The sequence below is a fragment of the Notechis scutatus genome, chromosome 1 (assembly GCF_049901735.1).
Source record: "Notechis scutatus isolate UNSWTSFEM ecotype Mainland chromosome 1, rNotScu1.2, whole genome shotgun sequence".
Classification (NCBI taxonomy): Eukaryota; Metazoa; Chordata; class Lepidosauria; order Squamata; family Elapidae; genus Notechis; species Notechis scutatus.
Window position 1 is genome coordinate 144,703,020 of NC_142009.1, and position 25,389 is coordinate 144,728,408.

Sequence of the window (25,389 nt, forward strand, 5' to 3'; positions counted from 1 at the left end):
CTTCCCTTGCACGATAGATTTGTTGTATAAGACTCACATAGACTTCTTGGCCTTAGATAGACCCTTCTTTCATCCCTGCCATGTCAAAAAGGTCATACAAAAGCAGGTGGCTAAGTTCTTTGACCCTGGGATGTTTTCTGTTCTTGGGGAATATGAACAGACTTTCTTTTTTTGTTGTTACCAAAAATTTAAACCCAGAGCTTCTTTCTTCAGTTTTAACTCAGCACGACGCCCCCAAAGAGGGCATACCGACTCCAAAATGAAACATTTTCTTAATCAATCAGCAATGGTATTGACACATTTTATTACATATTCCTCATGAAACCAGCCTTGTTAGAATGATAGTATCTACATCATAGGTCTCATTCTCGTGGCCCGCAGGCCAATTGTGGCCAGCAGGACAATATCCTGTGGCCCCCACCGTGATATGAAAGTATAATATTAGTGCGGCCTGCAGGGGGAATGGACCTCTGCAGGAAGTCCCGCCTGCCGTTCCTCGTCGTGGCTGACATTCGGTGCTAGGCTAAGCTACACTGACTTCATGCACACTACGCTTGTAACAACAGTGTGGCGGATGATGAATAGTCCGGTAGCAGTCGCCATTTTTTGGGGTCGCCATTCCGGTACTTTCTACCATCAACAAATGCCACGATCAAACGCAGATTAAGGCGACTGCTACCGGGCTGTTCGTCATCCGCCGCGCTGTTGTGACAAGTAGAAGCGGAAATGACGTCACGCGTCGAGACGTTCTCCATGCGTCGCTAGCTGGCTAAACACTTCTATGGAATCCCTTATGCGGCCCAGCCTCACCCAGACTCTGCCTCCAGCGGCCCCCAGGTAAATTGAGTTTGAGACCCCTGATCTACATTAAGAATCTGTTACAGGAATATGCCTTAGCAGATGGCAGTATACAGGTGACAATAAACTCATCTTGGAAGCTTAGAAAATGTTAAAGTTGATTTGTACTCGATGTGTAATGAGTTTCTAAGATAAGGACATTCCAGAAGGAAGCAGTAAAAAATGCCTTTTGTACTGCTGTCAAGAAGAAAAAGTCGGGATTGTGATAATGAAGAAACAAGCTGTACTTGAGAGTGGTCTAGCAAAACTGGCCAATTTATTGTAGGACAACTCAATGCTATATTAATCGTTTCATTTACGGTGGTTACTTTTATTATTGGTGGCCATGTTTTCATCAAAAGTATTGTAACTCTTGTATTTCTAGGTGGACTTTCTTTATTGTATTTATTATTGGCCAGGGTTCCATTGAAATTAATTTTGAATTTGTCGAACTGTCCGGTGAGTTGTCCTGAAGTGAGTTGGCCACAGTGAGTTGTCCTGTGGCAAGTTGATAATGATGAGTTGACTGTGGTGAGTTGGCCCCATTCTATGAGAATGTTCTTAGTTATCACAACAACAGAGACTTTTTAGATTGTGGCTGTCTGAAAACACCTCCCTAGAGTGAAAGAACTTCTCACCAATTTTTAGGAAGCAAAGGAGGTGTGCGTGTCCCAGGCTGAAAAGCTTTTACTTTATTTTATTTTGGCAGTCTAACCAAGGTTATGCCAGTTGGGTCAAATAATGGCCGCAACCCAATTTTGTCTGAAAGCTATTGATGTATTTGATTGTTACATGGTTCCACTTTTAAACTCTGCAATCAACAGAGTCATGTCCTTGGAGTGTAGTGCCAGAGCTGTAGAAGAGAATTCAACTGACCTTCCCTTTCTCACATTCTCTGAAATCTGGATGGCCTCAAAAGCAGGCAATGGAAAGAGCCATCTTGGTTGAATCAGAGACAGAGGTACCCACATGTGATGGAATGGGAACTAAGAATGAGATGTACTCCCTGTTCAGGCTCCCAGGTCTTATGAATCAGCCTAGAGGCTGGCTTTATTCCCTGGAAAATTGCAGTGACTTTCTCCTTAAAAATAATACCAGCTGGAAGGTATTGGAATCAGTCTGTACGATGATGTTTTGCATGTTTGCTTGCTGTTGATTTTTTGCGGGGTGCGGTTGGGTGGGGGGAAGAACACAGTCATGTTTCCATGCCACTGAACACAGAGTTTGAATTAGCCAATTTCTCAGGACATTGCAAACTTTATCTTAACCAACATTTGCATGATTCATCCACTCCTGGAACCAATCGCCGACTTTTTTGTGTAGACTCCCTGAAAGGGAGAATCACACTGAAAACATGGAAAAATGAAGAAATTAAAGTTGCCAATGTTACCAATGGTCTTTTAATCAAACTCCATTCAAGGCTGAATGGAGAAAAAGCACCCGATTCCAATCACATTATTTTAAGAGGCAGTAATAGCATTGCATATTAACTGGATAGGAATAGAGAAGATTTAATCTTCATGTACCTTTACATTGGTAAAGAATTTTATGATCTCAAATCAAGTTCTAAGAGGCACAATCTGAACATTTCTCTGTTGAGATAAAGAAAGTAGCTTCTGCAATCTGTAAAATAATCAGCAAAGTGACATGATTGGATTTGAAGCATAACAACAATGCTAAATTACAGAATTTTCTTGTTTCCACATAAAGCGTGTTCTTTATACACAAAGACTAATGTTGCATCTTTCTGGGAATAAAGAAAACTCTAAAAATACCAAGAGAAAAGAGAGTTGCCAACTTTTTAGTCACCCTTGCAGCTGTAGCATCTTTAGTAACAAAAATTAGAAGACTATAGCATGGCTGCTTTAACAGAGGACAGTGCTTGGGAAGTGCCTATTAAATCTAGATCTTCACTGAATATTAATTTGCAAGGAAAACTTAACAGACAGCTCTGAATGTTGATTGAACCTGAATTTGCATCATTTGATTTAATGGACATTAATCTATTAAGTTGGGGCTGAAATCTGAGCAAACTTTGTTCGTTGGATCAGAAGGCACTGAAACAATACCAATTAAACTAGACTTTTATAATAATCTCAGGGAGCAATATTTAATAAAGCTGGACTGTATATGAAACTGACCGGCAAGCCTCAGTTTAGAGACTTATAGTGAGAGTATCCAAACATTCTTTGGCGGGTTAGAAGTTACTTTCAGGGGCTTTAAGCCGCAATCTCTGCAAGCCTGTGATAGAGCCATATTCAGTTTGATGGAATTTATTATTGCAGAAGCAGGCTATTGATTATATATACATGAGAATATCACCCCTGTTTCCATTTGGGAACAGATGAACATCTGTCTCTGTCTCTCCCCCACTCCCACTCTCTCTCCCTCTCTCTTTCTCCCTCCCCTCGCCCTCTCACTCCCTTCCTCTCTCGCTCTCCATCCCCCTCTCCCCTCTCCTTCCCCTCCCTCTCTCCCCTTCCCTCCCCTCTCCCACCCACCCCTGCTCCCTCCCTCTCTCCCTCTCCTCCCCTTTTCTCTCCCCTCCTACCCCTTCTTCCTCCCCTCCCCCCTCTCCCTCTCCCTCTCCCTCCCTCCCTTTTGCGCTCTCTCTCAGCGTGTTTCTAAAAATGAGTAGGTATAGGTGTATTTTGAAATGGTTATTTTCCTTAAGTATAACCAAGATGAGCCTTAGCCACTTTAGATCAAGTTCTGTGTGGGATCCATTGTCATAACAACAGTGAGATTCTGTTAAGAAAAAGCAAGAGACGATTAATTGTGGACTTCAGAAAGGAGGATCGTTTCCCAGGGCCTCCAAACAATTATTGACTAAGGAGGTTTAACATGGCCGTAGTTTCTTCTGGCAGGATCTGAAAAACCTGTACATCAGGACCATCTCTAAGATTTTTTGCTGCCTAATGTGGGGCAGCAACTGGCTTTTTCCTCACCATAACGAAGAGTAGCAAAGCAAAGTACTTTGGCAAAAAAAATCAAAATAAAAAAATCAAATCAACATAATTCTTTGGCAGTTAGAAAGCAAGAACCATACTTTAAATTGTGAATTGTGTAATCTTTATCCTGAATTCAGTGGGGTGAGATGAGAGAAATATCTTAATAAAAACAGAAATTATGCCTGTATCGGAATGAAACATATTGCTTTGCTTTTATAAGCCACATAAATCATCTTTTTCTTCTTCTTCAGAGCAAAATGTTAGGCAAAAAGCAAACCCATAGGCCAAATATGGGGGCTAAGGACTCCAACAGTGGACGAACCCCACATTTTAATATATACATCTTGAGGTCCTAGATCATTCTTCCCCAAACTGCAAATCCTCAGAAAAACTGGGATTTGTGTTTATATATTTGGAGTTAATATATTCGGAGAGCATCACATTTGGGGAAGCTGGCTCTAGAGAACATGGTAGCCTCCAGTTGTGTAATAGAGAAGGCCTGGTGTTTCTGGGAAAACTAATATACTCTTAAAAAATGTAAAAGTATTTTATTTTTATTTGCTGGGGAAATTAGGTTGGTTTACCAATCCCGGCTCAGGGAAATGAGAATCACCTGGGGTTAAAAAGTGGTACAAAAGCTTTCTTATTGAATGATACTGTTCCTCTTCATTTTTTGCTTTTCAGTATAATCTTTCCCAAGATGGCTTTCCTGTCCTATAGAAAGGGATAAAGGAAGAAGTGAGATGGCAGAAGATAGGGTGGGTCTCTGGGTACTTCCTCCCAGAGATAAGATAGCTGCTGAGGAAAGTGGGTGTGCTTTTATTTTAGGGGAATACGCCATTCAACAAAGAGAAAAGATCTGAGCAATTGTAAAAGACAATGCTGCAATAAATGCAAAGTCAGCTTCAATAGAGTAGTATTATTCATTAAAAAAAAAATCCATGGTTGTGAGGAGAAAGATGGAGAGCATCTTTCATTCATAATTATTTGTAATCATTCTCAAAGAAGCTGCTTGTAAATTGTGCTCCTTGATAGACTTTATCTATACCTACCTACCTACCTACCTACCTCTATATCTATCTATCTATCTATCATCTATCTATCTATCTATCTATCTATCTATCTATCATCTATCTATCTATCTATCTATCTATCTATCATCTATCTATCTATCTATCTATCTATCTATCTATCTATCTATCTATCTATCTATCTATCATCTATCTATCTATCATCTCTATCTCTATATATCTACCTATCTATCAATCATCTTTCTTTTTCTCTCTCTCTCTCTCTCTCCATCCATCCATCCATCCATCTATCTACCTATCTATCTACCTATCATCTATCTATCTATCTATCTATCTATCTATCTATCTATCTATCTATCTATCTATCTATCTATCTATCATCTATTTTGTGCCCTTATTATTTTTATTATAACTCAAGGTGGTGAACATACCTTTCTTCATAAAATACAATTGCTGGAATTCACAACCCCAGTGTGCTGCAAAGACCACTGGCCTCGGTGGCTTTAAAAAGGGGATAAAAATAATTTTTGGAAGCTGGTTAACACTCTTCTTCTTCTTCTTCTTCTTCTTCTTTTTCTTCAGCGTTTGTCTCGCGCTCTGGCGAGGTCCGCTAATGTCCTTGAGTACTGCTTCCACGCCTCTCTGTCTGCCACGTATGTCGGGTCTGCCTTCGCGATCTCTAAATCGGCCTTGATCGTGTCCATCCAGCGTTGCTTAGGTCTACCACGCGGTCTCGCTCCTCCGACAGTCACCTTCATCGCAGATTTGATGATGGATTCTTCCTTGGCGCGACTCACATGGCCGAACCATCGTAGCCGGGACTGCCTCATGACCGTGGGGATGGGCACGACGTTGAACCGTCTACGCACTTCTTCGTTCCTGACACGATTGAGTAGGGTGAGGCCTACCGACCATCGGAGCATTCGCATCTCCATTGTCTGGAGTCTGCTTTCGACTTCTTTGGTCGTCGGCCAGCACTCTGCGCCGTATATGGCCACGGGCGCACCACAGAGTTATAGATTTTCGCCTTCAGGCGCATCGGCATCTTCTTGTCACAGAGGACGCCCGTGACGGACTTCCATTTGCCCCACGCTGCGTTGATCCTGGCTGCCACCTCAGCTTGTAGTAGGCCTTCTTCCCCAAGAGTAGTTCCCAGGTACTTGAAGGTGGAGGCGTGCGGTAACTCCTGCCCATTCACGTGGATGGAGCCTGTCGTTTCGTTGTCAGTGGTCAGGTATTCGGACTTCTTTAGGTTCAGCCGGAGCCCGAACTGCTCGAGGCGGTCGTGCCACTGTTGGACTAGGTGCTCGAGTTCAGCCTTGCGCAGGTTGGCCAGGAACACATCATCGGCGTAGAGCAGCGTCCATGGGGCGGGCGTGTACAGGTCATGTGTAATTGTGTCCATCACCAGAATGAACAGCAGTGGTGAGAGAGCAGAGCCCTGGTGTACGCCGACGGTGATATTGAACTCCTCTGATATCCCAGCCGCCGCTTTTACACGGCTTTTGTGACATCTGTATAGGAGTTGGACCCATTGTACGAGCAGCTCGGGCACGCCGTGATCTCGCAGTGCGTACCAGATGAGATCGTTCTGGACTCGGTCGAAGGCCTTTTCCAAGTCCAGGAAGGCGGTGTGGAGCGGGATTTTCTTCTCTCTGTGAGCCTCCATCAGCATCCGCACACCGAAGATGGCGTCGGTGGTGCCGCAGTTCTTGATGAATCCGGCCTGGTTGACGCTGATGTCGACGATGTCCCGAATGCGCTTATCGAGGACGCATTCGAAGATCTTCATAGTATGTGACAGTAACCTGACCGGTCTGTAGTTGGAGCAGTCCGCTGGGCTGCCCTTTCCCTTCCAGATCGGAACAGTGGTGCTGCGGTACCAGTCGTGTGGCACTTTTCCCGTGGAGACGATGTTGTTGAACAGCTCGCACAGCCACAATGCCGAGCCCGGTAGTGCCTTTTTCCAGAAGTCAGCAGGGATGTCGTCTGGTCCTGTTGCCTTACCGTTTTTCATGGCCTTGATGGCGTCGGTGACCTCGCTGGCGTGAATGCCTGAGACTGGGCCTTCGACGGGGTCACCTCGCGGGGTTCGTGGGTGTGGGAACTCCTCGGTGGAGATCTTCTCGAAGTATTGCCGCCACCTCTCGGCAGCGCGTCTCTGGGGTTGACGATCAAATTTCCCCTTTATCGTTGATCCCATGAAACTGGTCAATGTCCAGGGTCTTCCTGTGTCTGCTTTTGGCTAGGCGGTAGATCTCATTCTCGCCTTCTCGCGTGTTCAGCTTCTCGTAGATGTCGTCGTAGTGGGAGCTTCTGGCTGTCGCTACTGCTTTCTTGGCTGCCTTTTTGGCCGTCTTGTACTCGCAGAGCTTCTCGCTGGTCTTGTCCTGAAGAAAGGCCTTGTAGAGCCGTTTCTTCAGGTGCACGGCATCTTGTACTTCCGTGTCCAGAGCCATGTATCTCGTTCGATGCGTCTCCGTCCTGGCTTGGTACAACCAAGCTGTTGGCAGCCGGCAGTGTGAACAGTGCTCTTCAGCATGGACCACGCTTCCTGTGGCCCGTCGACCATCTGCAGGAACTGCTCCGGTTTGATGAGGGGTCCCGCCATCTTCTTCTGGTTCCACCACTTGATTCGTGGCTGGTCTGCATTCTTTTTGTCAATCTGGTTAACACTCTATTTGCTGAAATTTTGACATGTACAACTTTGAATCCCAGTTTCTCCACTTATGATGGCCTTCCAACCTCCTTGTAGGGTATACGATTATTTGGCCTGATCACCTAAAGCTACCATAGAAGGAGGCGGGCATAATAGCTGGCTAGATACCTGAAGCTTCAAATGAATTATATGCATTAAAAAAGAAAAATAGATGTAACTTAAAGTACTGACTCTATTGTTTGTAGCATCTGCAGATGTGAACAGTTGTTCTCTTTTATTTCTTCCATTATTTAATGGATTTTGTTCCTCATCATTAATCTTTTTTTAAAGAAATGAAAGTAAAGAAAGTGCCACCTTTGTGGATTTTTAAATTGTTTCTGCTACCTGAGCACACCACTTAAATGCGATAGTATTTGATAGATGGAGGTAGGGTGGGAGGGAAGAGATAAGCCTTTTGTTCCTCAAAGATGAAAAAAGCTTCAGAAACTGGATCTTTGGCCTTCAGTTTGATTGGAGAGCCAATCTCATATGTCATCCAGAGACACAGGAGGGTTTTTCTAGTTTTTCCAACTTCCTAGATTTTCCTTTATCTAAATTGAAACTGAGAGTCAGCTTGGTGCAATGGCTTAAGGCACCAGTCTAGAAACCAGGAGGCTGTCAATTCAACTCCTGCCGTAGGCACAAGACTAGCTGGGTGACCTTGAGCTACACACTCTCTCTCTTAGCTCTAGGAAGGAGGCAATGCCAAACCACCAAAATCCTGCCAATTAAACTATTGGACTTCTGTCCAGACTGCTGCCAGGATTCAAAACTAACTTGAAGGCATCCAACACAACATCAAACTATTGTTCAATGATGTAAGTTGTAACTTTCAGCTTTGTTATTGGGTGCATATTTTTGACTTCAATTTTTCTACGGCGTGCCAGTGGTCAAGTCAAGAAGACATGGCGCTATTAGAAAGTTATTATGTGAGCCCTTTAATATCATGGCCCCTTAGCTTCACCAACAGTGAAGCCTGGTGTTGGCAGCATCATGCTGTGGGGGTGTTTTCCAGCAGCAAGGACTGGGAGAAATGTCAGGGTTGAGTGAAAGCTGGATGGGGCAAAGTACAGGGGTGTCCTCAATGAAAATCTGTTCCGCAGTGCTCAGGCCCTGAGACTGGGTCAAAGGTTCACTTTCCAACATGACAACGATCCTAAGCGCACAGTCAAGACAACACAGGAGTGGCTTAAGGACAACTCTGTGAATGTCCTAGAGTGGCCCAGCCAGAGCCCTGACTTGAACCCTATTGAAAATGGCCTCTGGAGGGGCCTGAAAATGGCTGTCCACCGATGGTCATCATCCAACCAGACTGAGCTTGAGAGGAGTTTCAAGGAAGAATGGCAGAGAATCCCCCAAGCCAGGTATGCAAAACCAAAGAGATTCAAGGCTATAATTGCTGCCAAAGTTGCTTCAACTAAGTACTAAGTATTGTGCCAATGTGATATGTCAGGATTTTTTTTTCCTTTTTAATAAATTTGCTTACATTTTGAAAATTCTGTTTTCACTTCATCATTATGGGGTACTGAGTGTAGTAGATTAATGAGAAAAAAATGAATCCCAACAATTGTAGAATCAGGCTAAAGCAGCAGGGTGTCCAACCTTGGCAACTTTAAGACTTGTGGACTTCAACTCCCAGAATTCCTCAGCCAGCTTTGCTGGCTGAGGAATTCTGGGAGTTGAAGTCCACAAGTCTTAAAGTTGCCAAGGTTGGACACCCCTGGGCTAAAGCATAACAAAATGGACAAAAGTGAAGGGGGTCTGAATACTTCCCGAATGCACTGTAGGTCTATAAGTCTAAGTTTAAGTCTCTCAAAGTCTCACAATGGAGATGGCGCAAATAAATATTGCTTAAAGATATGAGTGTACTTCTTAATTATTCAACGAAACCTTGGAACATGTCACAGTATGAATCACTCGAGAGTTAGCACTCATTGGAGACAGTGAAAACCTCTCTCTTCAATGTACATGTTCATATATGTTGATACCAGTGGTGGGATTCAAATTTTTTTATTACAGGTTCTGTGGGAGTGGCTTAGTGGGCCACGAATGGCTTGGTGGGTGTGGCAGGGGAAGGTTACTGCAAAATCCCCTTTCCCTCTTCAGCCCACTAATCTGCTTTCCAGCTCTGTTTTCCTGTGCAAGGCAACAAAAGAAGATCCAGCCGATCAACTGGGACTCAGAGGCAGAGTATAGATGGGGGGCGGGACCAGTCAGAGGTGATATTTGCTGGTTCTCCAAACTACTCAAAATTTCCGCTACCGGTTCTCCAGAACTGGTCAGAACCTGCTGAATACCCACCTCTGGTTGATGAACAGATGCTGGCTACGAACAGATGCAATGGAAAGACATATCAGTGTTACTTGGTGTGGTCAATGATATATTTAAAAATTAGTTTCAGCCATTTCCTATATGTAGCATAGTGTGTTTCTGATATTCCCCTTTATCCTCTTTTTGTCCTGCTCGTAATAAACAAATGGTGAGAGAATACAGGTAGTCCTCAACTTACCACAGTTCATTTAGTGACTGTTCAAATTTACAATGGCACTGAAAAAAGTGACTTAGGACCCTTTTTCAAACTTACAACCTTTGTAGCATCGTCATGATCATGTGATCAAAATTCAGATGCTTGGCAGCGGGTTCCCACTTACGACCGTTGCTGTGTCCCGGAGTCATGCGATCCTTTGAAGAAGCAAAATCAGTGGGGAAGCCAGATCCACTCAACGACCGTGTTACTAACTTATCAATTTCAGTGATTCACTTAACAACTGTGGCAGGAAAGATCATAAAATGGGGCAAAACTCACTTATCAAATGTTTCACTTAACCACAGGAATGTGGGGCTCAATAAGTTGAGGACTACATGTGTATCTTTTTAGCATATTCATACAGACTTGGGTATTTGTTTCCAAGATACAGACGTGTTCTGTCTCACCTTTCTTCTTTCCCAAAAGATGAAAGAGTACAAACTCACACAAACACAGGCAGGCAAGCTGACTCGGACTTCACAGAGTTAATTCTTTGGAACTGATAATGTCCTTGGCATTCCAACATGCTCTGCCTGCCAAGTCCGAATTGATAACAAGTAAAAAGCTACTCACAGAGAATTACAAGGCAGACCACAAGAATCATTCACAACGAAAAACCTGAAGTAAGATTAAACTTTGTCCTGTACAAAGTTCCAGCCGACAACACACCCACTTTTATCCCCTGTGGGGTGTGGCTCAATGACTCAGCTCACTCTCTGACCCTCCCACGCCTCCTACGTTGCTGCTCACGTTTCTCCCTACGACGCTGCTTAGGATCAAGCCAACATTCTTCCTCTTGACTCCCTGTCAGGGGCTGCTCCGATATGACTTCCTCTTGATTAATCTCAGGCTGTTCCTCTTGGTTGTCTGATGAAACCTGAGGCATTATCAGGGAGGAAGGCATTGCCAGAGAGGAAGGTCCTGGGGAGGAAGGCATTCCCAGTTCCTCCTCCTCATCTTCCGAGTCCTCTTCCTCTAACAGCACAGGCTCGGGAATCGGAGCCACAACACAGACGGGTCCATCTTTTTATGAATTGTTCTAGGATCATCCAGAAAATTCCTATCAGATTCATTGCTCTATAATTTCCAGGATCTTCCTTTTCCCTTTTTGAAAACAGAAATATTTGCTTTCTTCCAGGCAGCTAAAATGTCACTCTGCTCTTCAGGTTCTCTCAAAGAGAATACATAAAGGATCATCAGCAAATTCCTTTAGAACTTTAGGATGTCATCTGTCAGAGCCCTGGAGATTCAAATCATTCATAATAAAGAGGTAGGGCTGATTCCCCCCCCCCCCTGTCAGGTTGAAGCTTTAATTCTGCTCCTCCATTCTTTACTTCCCAACAACCTGGTGGAAGCTAAGGATCTTCCACTGAAGATGGAGACGAGCAGGGCCCAGGTAACCAGCAGATTGTGCCAGCCTAAATTCATGCCTATCAGCATTTGGCTTGGCTTTTGAAGTGATTACCCCTCAAATATGGTCCTGTGTGGAATAATAAAAATTCATATTCCAAGAAAACTACCTAGTCAGCTCATTGGCAAATCTTAATCGGGCAAGGGGAGTATGCAACAGCACCCATTATATTCACCCATTTAGCAGCTGTTCAAGCACTATAGACCACCGAAAAGGAGTGACATGCATAAGCCCACATTAGAAGGAAATACAGAGTCGATGAGTTTGGAGAGGAAGGAGGATATAAAGGAAGAGATTACAAGAAGAAGTGCGAACTGTACATAATAAGCTTGACGAGCTTTCATTTCTTTAAAAAATGCATCAGTTGAGATGGATGACAATTCATTACAACCAGGATGATAGAAGAGCTTTTCATTGTCAGGTGGTGTGGCTTTGCCCCTAAGTGGGACGATGTCTTGAAAGGATGTGAACTCACTTGAAATAAAATGTGACGGTGTCTAGAAAACAGGCCACCCCACCCTCTTCCCAGCTAGGTGGAATGTAGCAGCGTAGTACTGGACATGCTTGCCTTCTTTATCAAAATGTTTTTATCTGATTTTTGTTTCATGGACCTCAGCTCCTAAATTTGCTCTAGGAAATGGAAGAGGTGGTCAGGTCACACTGGAGTCTAGTACCTAGGGACTGATAATATACAAGAAGAGGAAGCACCTAATTTGTATTTGTTTCAAAAACAAAATTGTTCTGTACTACATAATTCACTGAAAGATCACAAAGCTGCCTTAGACTAGTTATGGTTTGTAAAGATGGATTTCCAGCAGTAATGAAATGCAGTGGTACCTTGATACTCATTGTTAATTGGTTCCAGGAGATGCAATGAGTTCCCAAATTGATGAATACTAAACACTCCCCCCCCCCCCCCATATGGAATAATGTACAGGTAGTGCTCAATTTATGACCACAACTGAGCCCAAAATTTATGTTGTTAAGGGAAAAAATTTTTAAATAAGTTTTGGCCCATTTTATGACTTTTCTTGCCACAGCTCCGGACTACTTCTCTAATATAGGTAGTTATGTTGAGCCATGGTGGCATAGTGGTTAGAGTGCAGTACTGCAGGCTACTTCTTCTGATTGCCGGCTGCCTGCAATTTGGCAGTTCGAATCTCACCAGGCTCAAGGTTGACTCAGTTTTCATCTTTCGGAAGTAGATAAAATGAGGACCCAGATTGTTGGGAGCAATATGCTGACTCGGTAAACTGCTTAGAGAGGGCTGCAAAGCACTATAAAGCGGTATATAAGTCTAAGTCCTGTTGCTATTGCTATGTTGGGTTGTGTCAATTGCAAAAATAATTTGACCGAATAAACTAACAAAGCTCTCTTATTAAGTCTGCCTTGACTACATGGAGCATTGCTTGCAGTTGAGATGTCCAGATTCAAGAACAATTCCGCTGTACAGTGGAAGAAAGTAATCCTTTCTAGTGTGTCGATTTCATCTCCCTAGCAAAGATATTTAAAGCTGCTTTTCTCAAAAGAGAAGAGCACACAGCTAAAGCTTCAAAACCAGACAGAAGCTTTCCCCTCTTACTATTAGGTTGACCTCAGCCTAGCTATCACTTTTCTTCACTCACTGAACTCAAGAGACATGAAAAGGTCTTTATTTAGGAGCACATTCTGAGACACTGATGTATGTGCCAGGAGGGGAACTTCCTGGCCATTGTTGCATTGCCCAGTTGCATTTCATCCAGGCCCTGGCTGGAAAGTGTGCTATGTTCTTTGTTGCCTTTCCTTTTTCTCTTATAAGCTTGGGTAATTTCAGCTCTTCCCATCTGCCTTTTTCATTCTGAAGCCGTGTGTGCATTTTTCTTTTGTGAAGCCTTTCCATTTTTTCCTACATCATTAAACTCTGAAGCCCCATCAGGCACAAGTAGTACAGAACCATTTTCAGTGGCTTGACCAACACCCTAATTTAGACACACCATTTTTAAAAAAAAGGATAATCTGGCAGAGGAAATATGTTAAATATGTTAAATCGCATATGTTTGATAAAGCTGCTTAAACATCATCAAACAATTTATCAATGACCTGTACACATTTCAACCCACGTTCTGCAACAACCTTCACAACAACAAAGCTGACTGTTGTTTGGTCAGTACTGTCTGGTAGAAGAACACATTCAGATTGTCAGTTGGCTTTTTCACTTCAGGAAGCCTTTTTTTAGCAGGAAAATGAGAACCAGACAACCTTAGATGACTTATGTTGATTCATTAGATTGTGATGATGTGGGTTTTAAGACTTAAATCAAAAGAAAAATTGGAGAACAAGGGTTACACTTTCCCCCTGATTTACACACATCCAACTGTCTGAAAGATTTAAACTAGGTGAAAGGAAACCATTGTCAATTTCTTGTCAATTAGACAAGAAAATGAGGGACGAAAAAGAAATATGTACTAATGATGAACATCTTTTTGCAAAAGCTTATAAAGTGTTATTGAATTTTCATCTTGAATAGTCATAAATATGTTAAAGGTTGTATGGCTAAATAGGCGAAAAAATTGGTTCTTATGCCCGATCAATGGGAAAATATGTGGACACAGAGTTTGCACTGAACTATGATTTGAAAGAATGTTTTAATAAAAGGATGTATTGATGGTATTTAATTCCTGATAAATTGTGAAAGATGTGTAAGGGAGTCTCAAACAAATGTTGGAAATGTAATCAATTTGAAGGAATTTTACCACCTTTGGGAGACAGGCAAAAAGGCTAAGACATTTTGGAATCAGATAACTACCTTGGTTCAGAAAATTCTGAAAATGGATGTAAAATTGAAACCTGAAACTTTTCTTTTAGGGATAGCTGATAAAACAGGGGAAAAGAAAACATGGGACTTTGTTTTTATATTTGTCTTCAGCTCCTAGTTTGCTATAAGCATAAGAGTGAAAGAGGGCCATATACCCACAATGGAACTATGGACTTTGAAACCATTGGAGTTAACCATGGTGGCAAAATTGGCAGCCTTGATTAGAGACAATAATTTGATTAAATTTCTTGTGAGCTGGAAACCACGGATTTATTACAAGACAAGGAGAAAAATCAACTTATAACTTTGGGTTTTGAGGATTAGGGTTTGATTTGATCAGATAAATATTGTGGATTAATACTTGTATGGTTATTCATATTTGACAATAAATATGGTATAGAGAAGAATATATTATGAAAATTGAGTTTTTGAATTGTAAGGTATTAGTATTCTATTTTAATTGTTGGTATTATTATTTAAACTTAGAGGTTGTTTTGTCATATTGTCTTAGTACTGAAAAAAGTCAAAGGTCACTATTGTTATGTATTTGATGTACTGTTTTTGCCACTTTTCACATGATGCATCTGGCCTGCGTGCGAGTTTGACAGCACTGTCCTACTTCATCATCAAGCCAAGCTTCTAAACTTCATAGTATCTCATGATGACTGCAGGTCCTCGACTTACAACCATTTGTTTAAACCCCAGCATTGAAACAAGTCACTTAATTACCCATTCTCGCACTTATGACCATTGCAGTAACCCCATGGGGGACATGATCAAAGTTTGGGCCCTTGGCAGCTGGGATGTATTTACCATGGTTGCAGCCTCACAGGGTCATGCTTACCACTGTGGCCTTCTCAGGAGGCTTCCAACAAAGTCAATGGGGGAAACTGGAAGATGCTTAATGATTGCATGATTCACTTAACAACTGTGGCAAAATGGTCATCAGAAGGCATGACTCACTTAACAATCATGTGACTTAGCAATAGGAATCCCACTTCTAAGGGCTACCTGTAGTTGAGGGCAACAATGCTCCATTTTTTCCCCTAGACCAGTGGCCCCCAACCTTTTTTGTGCCACGGCCTGGTACCGGCATCACAAAATGATCCGCAGCCCGGTACCGGCATCAGCACGCATGGCAAGGCGAGCCGAGCGACCGGCCAGCTAGCCGTCACCCACTTCTCCCCGCCACCTTCAACTCCTCCTTTGTACCTTTTTGTCGATGGGCTTCGGGACGGTCGCTCGACTCGCCTTGCCTTGGGTGCTGAAAGAATCCTCGCGCCTTAGTTTTGTTCAAAGCCGCCCCCCCCCTTCGATGAAACTAAGGCGCGAGGATTCCTTCAGGACCCAAACGCCGCTTTCCAACTGGAAAAGCTCACCAGAAGCACTTTCTCATCAAAACAAGATGGCGGCGCCCAGCAAACCGGCGGCCCGGTAGAAAATGTTCCACGGACTGGTACCGGTCCGGGGCCCGGTGGTTGGGGACCCCTGCCCTAGACTGAGTCTCGTTTCCAGTTGCTCCTGTTAGCAAGGAGGAGCACTACCAGAGATGGAGCAAGCGAACAAACAAGGAGGATGGACAGGTCCTGGAGTTGTCTTGATATATTCCTTTTAAAAATAACTTACTTGCATTTCTGCTGTATGCTTTCTTGACATTAGTGTTTCATTCATTTGCATCTTTGAATGGTAATTTTTTCTTTCTTTCTGACATGAAGAATTGGAGCATAGCCTGAGCAAAACTGTACTTGAGTAGTGTTAGAGCCAGTGGTGGCGGGATTCAAATGGTTTTAATCACTGGTTCGGTGGGCGTGGCTTGGTGGGCGTGCTTTGCCTAATGCAGGTGCGCAGCTTTCCCCACACCAGCTGAGACCTGCAGCGCCAATCAGCTGAGAGGGAAAAGAAGAGAAAAGCGCGGGGTGGGTGGGAGGCGGATCCTGCACTTTCCTCTTCTTTTCCCTTCCAGCTGATTGTGGATTTTTTCCTCCTCTCAGCTGATCCTCGGCTTTTTTTTTTACTAACAGTTTGACTGGTTAGAGCAGGGGTGTCCAACCTTGGCAACTTTAAGACTTGTGGACTTCAACTCCCAGAGTTCCTCAGCCAGCTTTGCTGGCTGAGGAACTCTGGGAGTTGAAGTCCACAAGTCTTAAAGTTGCCAAGGTTGGACACCCCTGGGTTAGAGCTTTAGAAATCCAGTACACATCACTTTTTGAGTACATTTAGTGTTGTGCTGAAAAAAACAACAACAACTTGTGGCCTCTTATCTTTCAGCTCGCTTTCAAAAGTTGTGGGTGTTTCATCACTGGAGGTTTTTAAGAGACTGGACAGTCCCTTGTCTGGTGTCTGGTCTCCTGCTTGAGAAGGCGGTTGGACTAGAAGACCTCCAAGGTCCTTTCCAGTTCTATTCTGATTCTAATCTCCAAGCGTTGACCAAAGCCAATATATCCATATACCGAAAAACCTACTTTTGGGAGCTGCCCGTTCCACCCACCCTTTGGGATGATTTGTCTAAACTTGGGATCTAGCACACCATTCACATCTCCTACGATAATTCCTTCCTGCTCTGCAATTCCTATTAAGATCCGGGAGAAACTTTTATATAATATCTGTATTTGGAACATGGACGGATGCCAGTGTTAAAATCTTGTTTTTTAATTTCAGGATGAAAATTCTTGCCTTTTGGGTTGTTCTAGTATTTCCCAGGAAGATGATTATTCTGTTTTTCTGTCTTCTCCCAATTTCTCCAGTATTGATTACAAATTAGACAATACATGTTCTAATTGTTTGAAATGTTTTGATCCCCCCATTTCTTGGCCCTATTTACCTTGCGTTCTTTCATTTTTATATTTCATCATAAACAACATCATTCATGCTCTGATTCAGTAATTTATCATAGGTACATAAATAGCCTTATGCTTAAATGTATATTTTCAACATGTTATCTTTTTAAAGCAGATTTGTGCATCGGTCTTCTAGTGGCTGAACCACTTTTTCCGAATTCCCTTCTCAATTCCCACTCATTCTTTTATGTCACCCACATTTCATTCATTCACAATGTGCCTTCAAAACCAGTTCCTAGTTCTTTTGTTATAATTCTCTGGATTGTAACATGTGACCTATCACTTTCATGTGCACTTCAAAAATTCAGTTTCTGACATACATTTTAACTCTTTGACACTGAAGCTACATCTTTATTTCTTTGTGTACTGTACCAGATCATTGTCTTTCAGTTCTATTACATCTTATTCATTTGTATTTTCTTTTATATTACTATTACCTCTTTTCCTTCCCTGAGTTTCACATATGCACTTTTCATTTGATTGATTCATCCATTCAGGGTCTTTAACGTTTACTCATTCTATGCTTCAAGTTTGCAGCCTTCAATATATGCTCACAAGTGGGCCCACAAATGTTGAGTTTCAACCAAGTTAATTGACGTTTTCATAAAATATTTTTATTAAACTTGACTTAAGTTATTAACCTTAATATATCTGAACCACATTTATCATTTCCTGCTATCAGTCAGGGCCCTGTTCTTGTCAGTTTGGGCACACTTTATCCATTATGTCAAAAACACAACCAAAGCCTAAGTACTGTCACAGTATTTGATGCAATCTGGAACCTCCAAGCCAACTACTTTGCAGATCAATGAATTATTGCCCATATACAACTAAGAGTATATACAGTATGCACCACACTGATACTAGCTATTTTCTTCTCTAAATATAATCTTCCGATGAAAGATAAGTACATTTAAGTGAACACTATTTGGATCTGGAAGAATTTAAAAATGGAATTCTTAAGTTATTAGGATCTTTCACATGTTGCTTTCCCCTGAAATGCCAACATTCATTTTTTTTGTTATTATTCAGTCATTAACCCCTAGAATTATTAATTTTAAATTTGAATCCCACTTTTTTCTCTAACAGTTCAATTGCCAATGACATTTTGGAGATCACAAAACTGTATGGGTTGCCCAAATAAACCAAATAGATAAAACAGGTCCCCCATGTAACATAAAACACCTTTAATTTAAAAATGTGTTGTGGAAATTGCTAACTCTTTAGAACAAATGAAGCTATGACTCCAGCTGATTAACTCTGGAGTGTCTTTTTCTCTACTGAAAGTTACAAAAGAGCAGATCAATTTTGCCTGTTGTGCATTTTTGTAAGCAGGGCCTCTTGTTGACTTTTTAACAAAACCATTTAAGAAAATTAGGCATGAGTCATCCATTATTGGCCTTTTAAAAGTTAACTCCAATTAGTCAGTACACTATAGGATTAAGCTTATTTTACCAACTGCCAAAGAAAACTCTGACTAGTACAACTGGTTTTTATACTTTATTGGAAAAGATATAAAAACAGAAATCCATAAAAATTTTAAAACAGAAGAATTATGCCATGGAGCTCCCATTATGACAATTCATACCTAGGGTGCAGCCTGAATAAACATAATTTGCTACATTTCTTTTTAAGCTTTAAGGAAAATGACTAGCAATTATTACAATAACACAGTGATGCATTTGCATTTGAATGCCGAAGGAAAACAGGCAACTTTTGCAGCACCTACTGGTAACAAGAATTTTTTATTAGTCTTGTGGCAAAAAAGATCAGTAACCTGTAACCAAGCATTGTCACATCCCAAAAATAAGTAAAAATTTGTGTGTTCTAATACACTGCACAATGCGCATCAAGTTCCTTTTATAATGACTTCTTCAGTTCCCAAGAGTCAAGGAAAACTACCTTAGAAATGCTGATTTAGCTACAACTTGTCCCTCAGTATTATCTATACCCCTAATGTGTGTTCCCCTCAAGAGTTACTTAGAATAAATGCATCAATGTGTTCAGGCTGGAAAAAAGTCAATACCTACTTCAATTAGAAAGAATGCTACAGTATATTACTTTTTCAAATTCATTTTCTATTGTCTTAGTGTTCTAAGTAGCAATTAGCGCTTCCACTTTCCCAATTATTAAGCATAGCAAAGTTTATCTTTATCCACCCAGCATATATATACTTTTTAGAAAAGAAACAAACACATGTTTGATTCCCGTTCATACTGAGAGGGCTCAATTTTCTCCTCAGAATGACATGATCCAGCTATGCGAAGGATGATTGTTACTGTGAATTTATCTTTGGTTATAAAACAGATTTAAAGCAGGCCTTATTTTATGCAAAACAGGAGCTAGAAATATCACAGAAGCATTTCTAGACAGCATTTTCATACTAACATTATCGTGCGTGCAAATTGAAAGTTGAACTGTCATGCTCCCTAACTCTGTTTATTTCTTTTTAGTCTAAATGATTTTATCATAATATTAAGTAAATAAACTTTTAACATAATCCAGAAGGCAGAAATTCGGAAAGGAAGGAAGGAAGGAAGGAAGGAAAACTGAAATGACAAATTAAATGCTATCCATGGCTTTGAATTCACTGAGCGCTTGCACTGGGTTAACGTGTTTCTTCTGGGAAGCTCGCTTGATTTTGGTCTGGGTTTCATCTTGTTTCTCTCGCTTGACTAGGGGCTTCTTCTCAGGAGCTTTCATTTTCCAAGACACAGCAGGAAGGTTCAGAGAAGCCATCCCCTGAGACTTCTGGTATTTAGTGGAGGCCACGTAGGAGGCCTTCACAGTTTGTACCACAGCATTCATCAGGTTCTTGGCAGCCTGGATCAGGGACATGGCACTATCCACCTTAACAAACAAATCCACAAAAGAGAATACTTTGAGTCTGAGACAGTGCCTGAAATACAGTTTGCTATAAGAAGTTTATCAATAGCCTAGTTCATATATATCAGAGATGCAAGAATTCCAAGTTTATGAATCTCAGAACAAATGCTAAGAGGAAGCTGAGATTCAGGTTCCTTTACAAAAGAGGATTCTGTTTGAATCCAAGGGTGCCTTTATCCTTGAGAACTAACTATGAAGGGAGAAAAACATCTAGATACTTGGGCTTAGCAGAGAAAAAGAATTACCAGTGGCTAAAACTTAAATGATGGTAAAATTGGAGTTTGTTATTTGAACACCAGATGCCTGTGCTAAGTCACAAATTACATTTTGATGGGCTCTTGCTTTCAAAAGCTAAGCCATGGAATAATACTATATATTTTATGGAATCGCTGGCACAAAAAGGAACAAGGGCATCATTGTGTCAAATATTTTAGCTTCAATCGCCATTGTTATGTCTGCTGTGCTTAATCTTAGACAAAGGCTTTCAGCATAAATCCACAAAAACATCAACAAAGAAATTTTGCAACAGCTTCATTGTTGCAAACAATGAAGACACACAAATTCCTACAAATGGCAATTTAGAGGTTGAACAATTAGTTCAGAATGTAAAAAGACTGAAAAATTAAAACATAATCCTATGGGAAAACAATTACAGAAGTGCAATTTATCAATTGTTGGTTTTTTTTAACTGACTTAAGGTTCTTTCCAAAAGGTACAATTTGGAAATCCATCCATCCATTCTTATTTCAGTTTGCCATTATTCAACTAAGCCATTTTCATCATATGAAATGTATGCACTGGACTGTTTAAACCACAGTTTGGACCATGCAATCTTTCTGAAGGAAAAAGATAGTATAAATGTCTCCAATCCTGGGAGAAAAATCTCGAGAGGTCTTGAAGATGCTGAAAGAACAGCTTTACGTTCTACATCTAGAATTTCACAACTGAAGCAAAATACAGTTTAAGAACTGAATCCAGAAAGGCACAAAGCAAACATTTAGCACATGTACATACCCCAGACACCACAAGTTCTCCTCCAAGATTCTGAACTTCTGCCTTCACTTTGCTACAAATGTTCAGCTGGTGACAGTATAAAGCAATACGCTGCAGATAGGCTAGAAGGTCTTGTTTGCAAGCAGAATCTGGGCACTGTGCACAGGAAAAGAAAAAACACTTCATTCTTTAGAGAGTTTTGCACACTCCAACTGCATTGAAATACAAGCCGGTATTTTAGTCATTTTATTTCTTGTTAAGCCCTATTCTGAATAGAACTGCACCAGAGATATGGAGTAAGGAATGCTTACTCCTGATAACATTCCAGATAAAATTCTGGAAGGGCTCAAGCTCACCCAAACCCATAGCCAGGTTTTCAGTGGTTTTTTTAAAAAAACATCACTGGGGGAACCATATGGATCTCTGTGGGGAGGCTGATCCAGAGAGGCATCACAACAGAGAAGACATAATCCTCATGTCCCAACAGATGGCATGTTTGCTTGAGGGGACTGGAAGTATACCCTCTGTGTCCAATCTTACAGAATGGACAGAAACTGCTGGATAGGCAGTCTTTCAACTAACCAGACCTTATGGCATGAACCTACAAACCAATTAGCAGTAAGTGAAGCTTGAGGAGTAGTGGTGACTCAAGGCAGACCCATTATTGCCCAATGGCATTTCATTCTGGACCACTTGTAGTTTCCAAGTAATAGTCAAGGGCAACCCCAAAGAGAACATATTGCAATAATTCACCAGATGGAATTTAATTTCCATCAGTCTTTATCCTTAAAAGATTCAGGTAACAATAGTCCATTTTGTATACCCAATGAAACTGTCAAATATTTAAGAATAAACATTCTAGAATGCAAGGAGAAAATCCCAGATAAATATTGAAAATCCAAGGTAGGGTTAATATTGTTTTAGCTACTATATTGCTAAAAATATAGACAATGACTTGTTTGATCTCTTGGCAAAGACAATATACATGCATTATCTTTTCCCTACAGTGACAGTGACAAAAAAAAAATGAAGTGGACTGAAAATCCTTGTCCTCTTTTCAGCACGTCTCTCACTATATTTTTCTATAATAAAATAGTCTGTGTTCTGAAATAAAAAAAATAAAAGACCTGATGGCATCGAAAGGAAACAAGATTAATTTTTTATCATGTATATGATAGTGCCTTGAATTAAGTGGGTATAAATGCAAAACTCTGTATATGACAGAGTATTCTTTTTTCATTCATGCATTTTTCATTCATTCCACACATCTGAAAGTTTTAAGTAAGTTTTTATTTGCAATAATTATTTGAAAAATAAGGTATCAATATAGAATATAAATTCATTAATATTGAGAGCAAGCAATGAGGAAAGCTTCTTTATAGAGAAGGGTACAGAATTAAGATTCTTAGGAAGACTCCATAAAACAAAATAGTGGATCTTGGAGTTCATAAATCTATTGCAAAATTAAAAGTGAATCAAAGACTCATAAAAAAATCAATTATGGCTTACATGATCAGCAATTGTCCGTCCTAGTTTATCCATTCTTGACCCGGCTTCTGCAATTTTCTTTGCTGCACTGATTACATCCGATGTGTTTTTTAGAGGTCCTTTACCTCTGCAAAAGAGAATAGAATATTTGTCTTTTCAAATCAAGGGCGCATATTTCTTTGTAAATTATTTCCCACGAGATAGGATTCACGACTAGACTGGTATGGTAGTCCTCGCTTAATAATTGTTTGAAGTTATGACTGACTCCCCCCCAAAAATGACTTATGATCCATCCACAAAGATATGACTGCTGTACTCCTGGGTCACGTGATTAAATTAGTAGGCCAGCAAAATGCTGTGGGACATAGTATATTTAGACTTCAGCAAGGCATTTGACAAAGTAGACCACAACCTACTTCTTGGTAAGCTGGGAAAATGTGGGATAGACACCATCACCACCAGATGGATTTGTAATTGGCTCACAAACCATACTCAACGAGTAGTCCTTAACATTTAAACGTAGGAAAATAAACAGTGGGATACCACAAGGTTCCGCCTTAGACTCAGTACTCAATATCTTCATAAATTACTTAGATGAGGGAATAGAAGGGGAATTCATCACATTGCAGATGACTGTAAACGGGCAGGAATAGCCAATACCCCAGAAGTCAAGCTCAGAATCCAAAAAGATCTTGATAGACTTGAACAATGGGCCATATCCAACAAAATGAAATTTAATGTGGAGTAAAGCAAGGTTTTGCAACCTGGGCAGAAAAAAACCCCAAAAGTACAAGTACAGATTAGGCAAAACCTAGCTCAAATACAGTAACTGTGAGAGGGACCTTGGAGTCCTAGTGGGCAATCACTTAAACATGAATCAACAGTGAGTTCTAATCCTGCCTTGGGCACAAAGCCAGCTGGGTGACCTTGGGCCAGCCACTATCTCTCAGCTCAGGATGCTAGCCAATCCAACAAGCTGACTTAAGAGTGCTTAGAGTTGGTTGTGTGCGGCAGCAGCCAAAAAAGCTAATACAATCCTTGGTTGTATAAACAGAGGCAGAGAATCAAAATCACGTGAAGTATTAGCACCACTTTAGAAAGCCTTAGTTAGGCCACACTTGGAATACTGCATCCAGTTTTGGTCACCATATTACAAAAAAGACTTTGGAAAAAGTGCAAAGAGCAGCAACTAAGAAGATTGAAGGCCTGGAGACTAAAACAAAAAACGGCTGCGGGATTTGGGTCTGGTTAGTCTAGAGAAAAGAACAACTAGGGGGGACATGATAGCAATATTCCAATATTTGAGAGGCTGCCACAAAGAGGAGGGGGTCAACTTATTTTCCAGAAATAGCAGAAGGCAAGACAAGAAACAGTGGATGGAAACTAATCAAGGAGAGGAGCAACTTGGAATTAAGGAGAAAACTTCCTTACAGTGAGAGCAATCAACCAATGGAACGGCTTTGCCTTCAGATGTTGTGGGAGCTTCATCACTGGAGGTTTTTTAGGAAGAGACAGTACTTGTCTGAAATAGTACAGGGTCTCTGGCATGAGCAGGGGGCTGGACTGGAATATCTCCAATCCCTTCCAGCTCTATTCTGATTGATCGTATTTGGGGCACTTATGATGGGTTGCTCTATTATCCTATGGTCATGTAACCGTGGTTTGTGACTCCCCCCCAAAAAATTTCTGGCAAAAAAAAAAAGTCAGTTTGTTAGAATTAATGACCACATAGTATGCTTAATGACTATGGTGATTCATTTTATAACCATTGTAAAAGCAGTTGTAAAATTGACTCTAGTCATGTGGTGACATGATTAACAACTGCAATGACTTATGACCAAAATCCTAGGGTCAATTGTGATAATTAAGTGAGGACTACACTTAATATCTTATGGAACAAATACTTAAGCTTGGCCATGGTTTATTTGATCATGGTGCACTTAACAAACCAAAATAGCTTTACAGAGCAAAGTAATCATAGCTTGTTCTTGGATTTTTTTTTTTTTTTTTTTTGAGATGCTCTTACATTGCCCCTTGAAATTAGAGACTTGGGTAGGGCATCCTTTAGCATTGCCTCATCAAAATTTCCCTTATCAAAGCTTTCATAAATGATTTGATTCTGTGGCAAGTTCTGTATGGTGTTCAAAGTCACAATCATAGGAAAGGGGCCCAAATCCAAGGGCAACCCTAGAATATATCTGAGATCTATCTATTAATCTATAACAAAACATGGGCTACACATCAAACAATTTTGTCTGATAGTAAAAGCTGTTTAATTATTAATTGCCTACAATTTACTGTCAGTTTAAAACAAATTGCATTTCGGTTCAGAAATGTAGACTATCAAAACGATTCTAGCTTTGTGCAGTTCCTAAAACATTTCATAAACTGAACTTATTTAGATCTAATTTTGTAAGCCAACTCTTCGGAAAAAGGGCGTTGGTACTTACCTGATACGCCCGTTCTCTGTGAGCTGTGAAGAACATCCAGAAGTGGGAGGTGCTTGAGTCTCTTCTGGAAAGGCTGGGCTTAAAACTCCGGGACGCTCCTCCTCCTCCACGGGACACCTCCTCAGCGCCCCCAGTTTTGCGAAGACTGGGTGCCAAAGTCCGGGACTCATCACCTAATCTAGATCCCTGACTGGAACAGAACCCCACCAGACGGAAAGAAATGGGTGGGGCTGGATGCTCTTCACAGCTCACAGAGAATGGGCGTATCAGGTAAGTACCAATGCCCTTTCTCCCATGAGCTGTTCAGAGCATTCAGAAGTGGGACATACCAAAGCTTGGCCTGTCCTTAGGGAGGGACTCCGTCTGGATCGAAATCCACCCCTAAACTCTGTGGACGCTCTGCAGGACTCTTCTGCCAAATGAAGCATGTGCTGAGGCATAGACATTAATTTTATAATTTCTGACAAAGGGAGATGGTGAAGCCCA

At 41.2% G+C, this 25,389-nt stretch overlaps 1 protein-coding gene across 3 annotated transcripts in view; it reads right to left on the reverse strand.

Moving 5' to 3' along the window:
• Positions 1–18,573: 18,573 nt before the first annotated feature.
• The window catches only part of CTNNA1 (catenin alpha 1), an 86,964-nt gene continuing 80,148 nt past the window's right edge, over positions 18,574–25,389 (reverse strand). For all 3 annotated transcript variants that reach the window (XM_087947920.1, XM_087947930.1, XM_087947924.1), the window contains exons 16-18: positions 22,475–22,580; positions 20,987–21,121; positions 18,574–19,936 (exon numbers count right to left, since the gene is read on the reverse strand). In XM_087947920.1, the coding sequence (XP_087804046.1) occupies positions 19,649–19,936; positions 20,987–21,121; positions 22,475–22,580 (529 nt within the window). In that variant the 3' untranslated portion in view covers positions 18,574–19,648. The remainder of the gene's footprint in view (positions 19,937–20,986; positions 21,122–22,474; positions 22,581–25,389) is intronic.